Source organism: Peromyscus californicus, unplaced genomic scaffold, assembly GCF_007827085.1.
Source record: "Peromyscus californicus insignis strain IS unplaced genomic scaffold, ASM782708v3 Scaffold_8__1_contigs__length_139910024, whole genome shotgun sequence".
NCBI classification, from domain to species: domain Eukaryota; kingdom Metazoa; phylum Chordata; class Mammalia; order Rodentia; family Cricetidae; genus Peromyscus; species Peromyscus californicus.
The window spans coordinates 58,009,004-58,021,430 of NW_026294606.1; the positions used below are offsets into that span (position 1 = coordinate 58,009,004).

Genomic DNA, 12,427 nt, shown 5'->3' on the forward strand with positions numbered 1-12,427 from the left:
CCAGCGAGCCCAAGGGACCTTCTGGTCTGTTTGTTTCCAGTGCTTGGATGACAAGTACATGCCAACAAACGTGACTTTTTTATGTGGGTTCTGGGAACTGAACTCAGGCCCTTCAGTTTGCAATTCAAGTGCTTCACCAACTATCCCCAGCCCTGAGGATAACTGCTTTCTCCTCATCTCTCTCCTTCTTCTCTTCTCTTCATTCTGTACTTGTCCTCTATGACTGACAGAGACAAGTTGTTTCCCCTACCCCTGCCCAGTGTGTGGCAAGAAGGATAGGGAAGGAGGACTTTCCTCAAGGTCCATTTTCCAAGATTTTCCTGAACTACATACAGTGTTAGCGCCTGAGCTGTGCCTTCCTCCCTTCCCGTCCTTACGTGTCACGGTGAAATCTTGGCCCTCGTACGTCAGAGTATGAACCTATTTGGAGATGGGCCTTTTAGATGGGTAATTGAGGTTAACTGAGGTCACTCTCTGGGCAATACTCTTGGCATGGGGAAGAGGCAGTGAAAAAAATAAAACGACCAATGTGAACAGGAAATGGCCACTTCCCTGATTCTTTGGTGCTCAAAAGACATCAAACTCAATCGCATGTGACGTACATGGACTTAAAGCAAATGGCTTTGGGACCAGAGATCCATAGGAAACACAGGCTTTTATTACCATTGAGTCACTCAGCTCCCCATTTAATGCTGGACACTCTTTGTTCTCCCACCACACATTGAGGGTACCCTCTTGGCACACATCCACACCATCTGGTCCTAGGAATTGAGTGTCACCCAGTAGGGGCTGTAGTCTGAAGTCCCCAGGAGCATACCTTCCCGAAGCTTCCTTTCCCCAGCATTTTGTGCAGGACAAAGTCATCAATCTTCAGTTTCAGCTGCAGAACGGCTTTTTGCACATTCCCTTCTGGTTCAGGAGGATGGTCCGTTTTATCCATCCCATCCATAGGGGACTCCCAGGAAATTCCCTGGGGCTCTGAAAATGGCAAATCAATTGTGAAATGTAAATGGGTAAGTCACTTAGGACCCCTACCCGCTGTTTTATTCCATGTCTTATTCTGGGATTCCGGCTAACTCAGTTTAACTCCTCTCCACCTGTCTGTAAATTAGGTATGGACTGTGTCTCTGTATCTAGCCAACAGCCTGAAAAATGGTCTAACTTAAGAAAGGCTGGACTCAGTCAAAGGCTATGTATGCAAGGGAGAGAGAAAGAGAGAGACAGAGACAGGGAGAGAACTTTTAATAATTTCAGGTCATTGGGAAATAGGAGTTTTCACAAACCTGGGGGAAAGGGGTTTCCCACTGTCTGTGTGGCTCCCAGACACAGTGACATCACTTTCCATGAATCACAATGTGAGCTCTGAGAACATGGCATCTTGTAGACATTGTTAAAGATCTGAACCACATTAGCATCATGGTCTTCAAGGCAAGATGCTGTCCGCACTAAGATCACTGAGACTGATCTTTACTGCTTGGAAATCCTTCCAAGATGGACTTTCAATCTCTCTTTAAAATTTTTGTGCCAATTTAGTCCTTGAATGATGCCAGAAGAAGTACAGAAAAATGTTTTTAGGAATCCCTCCCTTAGAGCTATTACCATTAATTTTTTTTTTTGTATATGTGGGTATGTGTATGTGTGTATGTGTGTGCATGTGGAAACCAGAGGTCAGCTTCAACTACCATTCCTCAGGCACCATTTACCTTGTTTTTTAAGACCGGGTTCTTCATAGGCGTGGAACAATCCAATTAGGCAAGGCTGGCTGGCAGTGGGACTCTGGGATTCACTTGTCTCCACCCCCACCTCATGCCACTGGGATTACAAATGAAGACCACCATGTGTAGCTTTTTTATTTTAAATGTCACTTTGGGGTATTGAACTCAGATCCTTGTGCTTGCAATACAAGCACTTACCAACTAAGCCATTGCCCCAGTCCTTAAGATTCTTCAATATTCTTGAAGTCCAAAGAACATATTTTATAATATTTGCTGATATGATTCAGTACCCGGAATCATGTAGCTGCCCTTTCCCATAAGTACCTTCAAGCAGTAGGCACATGACAAAGGTTAAGGCCTAGGACCTTTTTTCCTTCCTGTCTTGAAACCGCACAGAAGAGTCTGGAAGGTGCAGAACAACAACTCTGATGCCCTGTCCTCACCTTGTTTTACAGAAGACTAATGTCATAAAACCACTTAACATGGGTAGGAAGTGACACTCTCGTACCCCCCCACCAGCAACCCCCTAACAAAAACCTCCTGGTTAGGCATATATTGACTGAGAAATGAATGTATTTTCAGTTAAAAAAAAAAGTAGGGGCCTCAAAGTTAATAATTGGATTTGTAATCTTTAAATAGAGAAAAAGGAAGCTTATCAGACTAGGCACACAAAGAACTCAAATCCAGGGTCAAATTGATCCTGACAGGTGACTGACATTGACTGACTGACAGTCAACCACAGCGATAGCTACCTCTTTTCCCAGGTGTCGGTACGCATGGTGGCCTGGCTTCATTTCTGATGGAGCACGGGAGACCGATCTCAACGGGTCCTTCTCGGAAGATGTGTTCTGAATCTCTTAAGGAGCGAGCCTAGATCATAAACAGGGTCAGACAACCCAACCAGCTGCGGTGGCCACCATCTCCCACCCGCAGAAAGCATACTGCACACCTGTCCCTGAGGACAAAAGGTATTTAAGACTTTGAAATGGGCAGGACAGTCAAAGCTTTTCTTCCCTTGAGTGCTCTCAGGATTCTTGGACTTGCAAGCATCCACAGCATTTAATGCCCTCAGCAGCAGGCACTTAGCTCCTTTTCACACTTCAAGGGGACCAGCTGGAATCTTCCATACAAGTAGCCTCATCCCATAACAAGTAAGGGTAGGAAAGAGGGTCAATGGCAAGGTAGCTTATATAGAATGTAATGCTAAGCCTCAATGAGAATTGGCTCTTAAGAGATGGGAATTTAACCTATGACAAGGTGTACATGGCTAGGCAGAAGTCACCTAGACTCAGTGTCCTGAGACAATTCTGGAGATGAGTCTAGTAAGCAGATCTTTGCCCTCCAGCTTTTTAGGTAGCCCTAAAATATAGATATAAAGCTGGCAGTAAATCATCAGTAATTTTAAGGAATTCCTTTTTTCTCTACCTGCTCATTCTATGAAGAGTTTATGATATTGTAACTAGTCACACAGATGCATGAATTCAGTAAGCATCTCAAAGGTGGCAATATGGGGAGGGAGATGAAAAGCCCAAGGCAAGTGTTCAGAAGGACACCCTGGGACATCCTGTTGGGATGACAGTGAGAGAGCAAAGGACTCGAGTGGGCCTTGTTGAGGGGACACAGGGAGAATCTCAAGCGCCTCTCGAGGCTTCACCTGTTGGGTGCTTTCAATCATTGCTAGTGCCTCAGCCATTAGCTTCTGGTTTATACCACAGAGGTTGGCAACCTTTGTCTGGCATCGGTGGTGGACGTTCATGCCACATGCTGAAAGGAAGAAAGCAGTCCGTGAGGAACAGGGAAAGAAACCCCGGGAGCGACAAAATGACACCTGCTTGAGGGGGCATTACAGTCTCGTAATAGGGAAGAAAGTCTGTGCTTGGCATCGCATCTGAGATGGACTGTGGAGAGAAGCACCAAGCTGACATCGGTTCTATTGAAGCATCTACTGATGGTTCTATTGATTAGGAAATGCTAAGATAGAAGAGAGGACCCTTCCACTCCAGTCTGGAGACTGAGTCTTCCCTTTCCCAGCTGCCCTAGGTGGAGCTTCTCTAGGACGAAGCCTAAGCTGAGGCCTCAGCCTGAAGAAGGGAAATGGATAGGGATGAGGTGGTATTTGTGTAAATGAAGGGCTAGGAGTAGGCAGGAGGAAAGAAGCCCCGAGACCGTGGGCTCACTTTAGGAAGAGGCATCGTTAATAAATTTCTTGACTGGTGATGATGGGGCCATGTAATGAGGGTCTAGGTCTGAGCCCTGGCTAGTGGGGGACATCCAGGATGGCTGGGTCTCCTGCGAACAGAACTTAGAGACTGAACGGCACTTTAGAAGGGTGAATCAATTGTGGACCCAGGAGTGAAGGAAGCTCTTTGATGGACTGCAGTGCCCTAGTGGAACTGGACCTAGGCACTAGGCCTCAGATTTGATGAAATCAGACAACCTTCCACAAAGCCTTAAGAAGAAAGCCACAGAACTTCCTCACTGGGGTTCTAGATGGGGATGCCAACACCAGCCTGACAGCTGAGTGGGGGTCTTGCTTCAGTTTTCAGGCCCCCAAACACATGCACCCCCAGATATTATGCAACTACAGGGAGGGCAGAGGACCCCTACAGTTATTGGAATCGTGCTTAGGTTAATATCAAGGTCATGAAGAAAATGGTATTTCTTACATGTGAGGTAATGTCTTAACTTTACACCTGTGGCCTAGTTAACAGAAAGTGGCAGAGAAGAGAGCACACCTTCGTCCTTGTGGGTCTGCCAAGATGTGGTTTGTAGTTTTTCCACAGAAAAAGAAAGAGAAGTGGTCAATACATGAGTGGGGAGGATGGTGTTTCCTGGTCACAGCTGACCTTGCAGAACTTGAACAAAGAGCCCCAAGGGTTTCTGAGGAGGATCTCTAGCACTATATACAATCTCTCTCTCTCTCTCTCTCTCTCTCTCTCTCTCTCTCTCTCTCTCTCTCTCTCTCTCTCTCTCTCTCTCTCTGAATGCCTCTGATGCTGTCTACATAGGCTTCTAGCTCTTAGACCCTACAAACACCCTGATTCACAAGTCCTAATAACATCATCCTCTGACCTTGGGATCCTCCTTTTGTCTGTAGGGGGATGTGTGTCCTCATGAGTCTATGTAAAGACAACTATTACATCATGCTATTAGTTTTTAGACAAATTTCCTTTTGAAGGATCACCATTACAATCAACAGAAAAACTAGTATAAAGACTCCAAGCTCCAGCAGATGAAAGCTCTAACCTCAGGTACTACTTGCTTCTACCCAACTACTTAAGCGTTGTACTAATAGAATTAGGCAGTTAAGACCCTAAATTTAATCTTCACTGCTTATTAGCAAGTCATGTGCACAGAGTTTCACACAGGACTGCAGTTCAGCAAGTACAATTTCTCTTCCACCATTATAATTTACATCAGCACATATAAAAACATCTGGGTGGGGCTGGAAGGTGGCTCAGTGGCTAAGAGCACTTTCTGCTCTTGTAAAGGATCCAAGCTTAGTTTCTAGCACCGAAGTCATATAGCTCATGACCTCCTCCGTGACTCCAGCTCCAGGGGATCCAATACCCTCTTCTGACATCCATGAACTTGGACTCACATGCACACACACACACACACACACACACACACACAATTTAAGATAAAACTAAACTTTAAAATATCAAGATGAAATTGTGGCAGCCTTCATCTTTTAAATAGTCCACATTTTTCTAGACAGTTCATCATAAAATAAACAAAACATTATCTATGTAAATAAATTTCATTTGCTATAAAAATTTGTTTAAAGTAAAATCTTTTAGGCATATTTAAAACTTTAGTAGTGGCAGTAAAAGCTCTGCATTGTTGATATAGCTACACTGGATTTATTTAGTAGGTTTTAAGGCTTCTATTTTGTTGCTGTTGTTGAGACAGAGTCTTGCTATGTAGCCTAGGCTGGCTTTGAACATTCACCTGTCTCAGCTTCCCAAGTGATGGGAGTACAGATATGTAAGTAAGACACCAGTTGAGAATTAGGTACATTGGGATTTTTATTTTACTTTGCTCCTTAAAACTGTAGCCAGGTCTAAGCTTGACTCTGATGCTCAGTCAGGAAGAAAGACCTTTATTCCCATTGTAACACCACGAATCTTTGTTACTAACCTATCAGGTGGAAACTTGACCTCTGGGAGCGCAAATAGTCCCTTCTGATGACTATTTTCATGGGAATTATCGTGGGCAAGGAAAGAAGACAGTGTAAAGGCTGAGGACGCAGGGCACGCAAGGAAATGACTGATGAGTGGAGGTAAAAGTGAGGCAAAGAGAGAGGGATAAAGATAACCAGAGGAAGGGATGAGAAGAGTCAAGAAGTGAGGACGAAGCCTGGTGGAGAAAACAGGAATCCTAGGGAATATGAAAAACAAAAAACGGAAGTTGAAGTGGGGAGGGGAAGGGAGGGAGGGAAAGGGGGGAAAGGAGAGGGAATGAAAGAAGAGAGGGAAGGGGGTTATATGAAATCCAGATGGTAGGAGGGGGAGGGGATGGAATGGGAAGGAAGGAATGTTAGAAAGAGTAAAGCGAAGCACACGAGTGTGAAATAATGCTAAGGAATCTTTAGGGAAGTTCTAAGCTTTGCGATCATGCTGTCAAGATCAACTTCTGCCTTAGCAAGTAGGCACTAAGGCTCCCAGGAAACGAAACCTGACTATGAGTTGGTCACAGGAGTAGCAAGCAGTGAGAGTTTTGTCATTTGCCTTTCTGCTTATATAATTAGGATATTTGGATATTATTGTTACCTAAGAATTAATAGTATTTTCCATAATCCTACATGTCAAAGTTTTCTTTATAATGGGCATACGGAGAAAAGGACACAAGTAGGACTTTGTGACCCGTAAAGGGATTCTTAAGGTGAATTCTGATGGCCAGTGACTGCTATGGGTAATAATTGGTAAACCTGACTCTTCCTGTTTCCATTAAGGTGCCATTCTTAGGTCCCCCCAGGTACATGGACACTACTAAAGTGAGGAAAGGGAGACAGAAAGAGATGGTCTTCTAGTTTTAGGAGGCTATCTCCAGCTCTTAAAAGAGAAGAGAAAATAAGTAATGCTGCAAAGTAAAATAAAAGGCTGATGTATGTAATAGTTCATCACCAGGAAGGTCTTTTTATGTGATAAAAAAAACCATCTCATGAATCATCTAGGTCTCCCCTTCTTTCTCACCTGCAAGGCAGAGTGCTTTGTTGGCCTTCGTTAGACATTTTTTCCCTCATGACTCCCTAATTATAGCGTTTCAGTTTTTAAACTTAAGAGTTTTAGATCAAGAATGCCTAGTTTCTCTTTTCAGTGTAGGCCTGAGCACCTCCACTTTCAGGGAATAGTAGTGATGTATATAAATACAATAAAAATAAAATAATTAGAGCTTAGCTCTGCTACAACCCCAGAGGAAGGGTGGTCCGTCCTGGACACAGTCACTTCTGGGCACTTGGAGTTCACAGCCATAGTTTAGGATACACTCTGCAGCTAATGTCCCAGAGTTCCTCTCACTAGAACCATCTACTATTCAAATAGACACATATGTTTGCTCCTTGATGGGACGACAGAAATAATCTCATTAACTGGTGCTAAGGAGGAGGGCAGGGGTTCCACATAACTCCATCTGCTAGAATTAAGATGGGAGCCCAGAATCTAAGAGACAGCAACTTGGGTCAGAGTCAAGAGTCCTTGGCAGAGGGACCAGAAAGGACAGAGGAATGCTGTCTTTTCACTCCAGGACTGAGTATAACATTGAAATATGGGGTCAGGATGTTTGACCTTGACTGAACTATTGAGCTTTGACCTTGACCTGTTGAACCTTGACTTTCACCCTAAGCTATGGAGCCTAAACCTTGAATCTGACCAGTTGTGCACTTTCCTTGTATGTGAAGATGGAGATGTGGCAGGGTGGAAGGATAGTAGTGGAAGTCTATTTCTCAGGGAGGTGGCACTCATCTTCACGGGCACATAAAGATGGGTACAGAGGTCATCATTCTAGAGCCTCTCCTTCCCTCCATGACACGCAGGCAACACTGGGGCTATGCACAGGACCCACACTGACGCCTCTGTACTCACCGTCACACTTGAGTCCTTGCCTCGCCAGTCCCCACAGCAGTGTCCCACAGTGCTCACAGAAGGTTGGGCTCTTGTAGTTGTAGACTTTGAATCTGTGTGGCATGTCGATCTTGAACCTCTCCTTGTGGAACTGAAAGAAGGACAGAAGGCTAGTGGCATGTGTGTCTCCAGGTCTCAACTTCTGATAATCTCTTAGATGCATGGCACACAGCGATTGTATTGAAAACATGTATAGCATGGGTCCTTTAACCATAGACTGCCTACCACCTTCCCAAGGTATTTGAAGAAGCCTGAAGTTCTCCCAGGGGAGAGCACACGTGTCATCCACATGTGTCAAAGCATGTGCCAAGCACCAGGAGGCCCACAGCTGATGTCTGAGGCAGCTGTCTCGACAGATGGAGTGGCCATGTCAGGAAGAAGTGATGTGGATAGTTTTTTTTCAGTGGGAGCTAAAGAAACACTCATTTGGTATTGCATGATGCCATTATGAACATTAGGTCAAGATCTAGGAACATCTGAATGTTGAGAGGTGGCCCAATGGACTCAGATACAACAGTTGGAGACTCTTGATCTGATCTTGGGATATGAAAACCAAGTAACGACACAGGGTTAGTGATCACCTGTAGGGCAGAGGGCTAGAATTGAGAAGCATGTGCAAATTACACAGTAGGATTTAAAGATTTGTTAGGGAAAAATAGTGTAAAATATTTTATATTGATTACATAATGAATAGTAATAGACTTGGCTCAATTAAATATATGACTCAAATGAATTTTACTTGTTTACTCTTTGGATAACTTTATTATTTATTCGTGTGGCATTGGGGACTGAGCAAGGGCCTCTCACATGCTAGGCAAGTATACTACCACTAGGCCAGCCATATTGTCAGCCTGCTTTATACTTCTTATTTCTAGATGGAGTCTCACTCCCTCAGTGTCCTGAACTGCAGTCTTATGGCACCACACCATGTCTGGTTCTTTATTGTGGCCACTTGAAAGGTTAAAACGACATACATGGCTCTCATTGTATTTCTATGGAACAGTACTATTTCAGGTTTAGGTGAATAACAAAACTCTGATGATAATGTCCCGTTGAATGTGCAAGAAATAAAGATAACCCAGAGAACAAACTATTATTGTCTAAACCACGTATCCATTTAACTCACTGTTTCTGGATCGCTTATTTTTACCAGAGGTTTTAGTAGCTATTAAGGTTAAGAGTGAGGCTGACAATCCGATTTGCTGGAAAAAGTGAAAAGAGTAAAGAAATGGAATCTAAATACACCAATACCATGGTTTCTCGGCTATTGATAGCTGATCCTGTGCACTTGGCTATGACTTTATCGATACACTTCTTGTGAATCGCTGCATTACATTCTGAAAAGAAACAAATGCCATTTATAATTTCTGGAGGAACAACCCAATTCAAAGAACACTGAGGATACAACTGAAATGCTTTGTACTTACGTCGGCACTGGTAGCCCTGTTTGTTCAGTCCCCTGTAAGAAAGCAACGTGAGATTCAAATGCATGTTCACATTGGCATCAGCAACAGAAATGTTCTATAGGTAAAACTGATTGCGATATTCCTAAGACCACAGAGGATTCCCTCTGATTAGTAACCCACGTGTACCACTTGCCAAGAAGGTATTTTAAGTTTATGTTGCTTTACTTAAAATGCTATAATCAATTGAATGAGATTAATTTTCTTTTCATCTTTTCATTTTCAAACAAACTGCTTACAACACCAGGCCAAAATGTATCACAGGCTCCTGGCAATAAATTTCTATGTTCCTCACTGTAGAAGTCACTGCCTGGCTTAACTAATGAGTGAGTCACTGCCTTGCTCATTCTTGGTTTCTACACAGATGAGCATACTCATCTGTAAAGTATTTCATTTCCGCATTCTGAGAGTCTGAGAATATCTTTTACCCATAATGCTTGACATAAAGACGGGTTCCTGAGCGGCTCTGTTGATTAGAAACAAAGGAAACAAAGGGAGTCTGGGTGATTAGAGGAAAAACACTTAATGGAAGTTCACCGTAATCTGCTGGCTTGAGGATACTTGAAGCGGGAACTTGTGCATTAATGGTTCTGCAGGAGCCCGAGGGGACCAGCATCTCTTAGAGGGCACAGATGCTGAGAGCAGAAACAGGCATCATTTCACTCCCACTCTACCATAGCTTTTGCTGTGTGGTTACACTGATCTGTGAGGCTAAGACACCCAAGAGCTTCATTTCAGCCATTTGTGACAGTGGGATAGTGCTATCTGGTGCAGTGCACAGTAATGCAGTAGCTGGGCTATTGGAATGATGAAGGTGTTGACTATCAAATTACACAGCTTTGCTTACAAAAACAATCCACCCTCATCTGTTCCTTCCCTCACGTGCCAGCAGCCTCTCAGTTAGTCAGAAACAAAACTCCATTGGACCTCTTATGCTTTGGACCTGAAATGCCCCATAGCCATGTGCTAAGGTTTTGAAACTAGCCAGTGGTGATATTTGAACTGTAAGGAGGTGGGATCTGGTAGAAGGAAGTGAGGTCACTGGAGTGTACCCTTGGAAGGAATGCTGGGACCCTGGTGCTTTCTCTCCTCTCTTGCTTCCTGGATACTTTAAGGTGCCTTAAGCAGCTCTGTCCTGCCTCAGCGTCTTGCCTTGTCATAGGCCTAAAATAAAAAAGATAGGCAACCTTTTTTGGAACTGCGAGCCCAGATAAGCCTTTTCTCCTATAAGATTGATAGTCGTGGGTATTTTGTCATAGTCAAGGAAAGCTAACTAACAGAAGACTTCCTGGAGTGGGTCTCCCTCTTCCAGAGCCACATTATAAAAATCTCGTGTTGAATCAGGCTGTTTAGACCTTTTCAGTGCTGGTGAGTCCACTGACCACCATCCTCCAGTACTCAGCCCCTCACGCTCCCTCACGCTCCCTCACGGTGGGGTACCCAGGGCATAGCAGTGACAAAAGACAGATCTTGAAGCTTGGGAGGAAAACACGAAGTTATTGTACCAGACAAATTCATGGCAGACAGAGCAAAATGTGGGCTGAGGGAAAAAGGTGGCTGTGAACTCGTGGCACTTCACGTGGTGGACTTTGGCCTGTTTGATGGCTCCTCGGCGATGATGCAAGGCAAAGAATCCTTCATTCTCAAAGTCACTCATGTCCTTTGTGTCTGCAGAGAGAGAACAGGAGATGCAGTGAAGCAATATGACAGTCACAGCTGGCTGGAGAGGGTGGGGACCTGAGAAACAGAAGCAGTAAGTGCTGAGTGGACACACTGACCTCCCAAGGGCTTGTGAAGGTGGGATGACGGAATGGAATCGCCGCAGGAAGCATGACTAAAGGATTGGATTGGTCCATTGTTTACTTCTCTAGCTCAGCTAGCCCTCTTTAGTCTTTTAAACCAGAATTCTGACATTTCAAGTCTGTAATTCCAGAGTAATGTGACCGACAGCGATGTGAGAAGGACAGAGAACTCTGGTGCTGGGATGCTTTGCATAGAGTTGTGTTTAGACAAGGTACCAAAGATTGAAAGGAACCAAAGAACTTTGGGGAGAAGTTTAATGTTCTGGTTCCTGATGGCTACAGTGATCAGATATACAAGCTACAGCCTCTGCTGTAGAAAGTGCCAGAAAATTAATAGTTCAAAGTAAGTTTTTCGATGTCTAGGTCATCCTGTGTCGTTTACATGAAACTGTCAAATTTGAACGTATTTACTCAGCCCTGGGCTTGTGGGTTATCCTTGTCCATAGCATCTTATGCTCAGATGAAATCTTCCCCAAAGTGTTAAAGGAATCTAAGATGATAGAATCCTGAGAATACCTATAATGCCTAGGCTGATGCTCAAGACCCACAAGGAACACAAAATGGTAAGTCACTAAGTAGCGCAATGAACACTTCAGCAAACTGAGAGAATTAACATAGTAAATAATAATGAAATAATGAGAACTGTGACCTGCCACTAAAGCAAGGATAATACATTTAATGATTATAATGCTTAGAATCATAATTTGTAATAGGTTGGAGACTGTTGGATCACTTGCTGTTTCTTTTTATCTACAAAAGTGGAAATTCAGAATTCATGCTCATATTTCAAATGCATAAAGAACTAACAATATGGAACTAAATTGCTTCTATTATGGCTCAGCAGCGAGAGGTCTAACCACACACATGAGGTGGGTGTATCTTCTAAGGAACCTTACTTTGCCATTATCAACAGTGGCTGGCTGGGAAGGGAATAGCTAGACAAATGAGATTTTGTACAGGTAGAGGCCTTCTCCTAGGAAACCGTCTGAGTTTTATGACACAGTTTAGGACTCACATCTTCTTGGCAGCCATTTCTGGGTCTATTTCATGGAGATTGCAAGCTCCTATGTGCAGGGAATTCCCCATACTTTCCTCACAGTTCCTCAGCTGGGCCATCATGCTCTGCCTACTACTTTCAAGATAGACTTGTCAGGCCACTTTATTTGGAATTAGGAGGGGGAATAAGCAAGGCTTGGTGAATGTGAGTGAGAGACCGTTACTAAGTTAATAATTTTCTTCCTCAATTTAAGGAATAACTATACAGACAAATCTATAAATTGTGACCTGTATGTGTCAGTTCTTAATAAAAGCAGACATTTCTA

At 43.7% G+C, this 12,427-nt stretch overlaps 1 protein-coding gene across 2 annotated transcripts in view; it reads right to left on the reverse strand.

Moving 5' to 3' along the window:
- The window catches only part of Prkcq (protein kinase C theta), a 136,604-nt gene that overhangs the window by 55,669 nt on the left and 68,508 nt on the right, over window positions 1–12,427 (reverse strand). For both annotated transcript variants that reach the window (XM_052728306.1, XM_052728307.1), the window contains exons 5-11: window positions 10,809–10,971; window positions 9,268–9,299; window positions 9,092–9,177; window positions 7,802–7,931; window positions 3,370–3,479; window positions 2,468–2,585; window positions 818–978 (exon numbers count right to left, since the gene is read on the reverse strand). In XM_052728306.1, coding sequence (XP_052584266.1) covers window positions 818–978; window positions 2,468–2,585; window positions 3,370–3,479; window positions 7,802–7,931; window positions 9,092–9,177; window positions 9,268–9,299; window positions 10,809–10,971 — 800 coding nt within the window. The remainder of the gene's footprint in view (window positions 1–817; window positions 979–2,467; window positions 2,586–3,369; window positions 3,480–7,801; window positions 7,932–9,091; window positions 9,178–9,267; window positions 9,300–10,808; window positions 10,972–12,427) is intronic.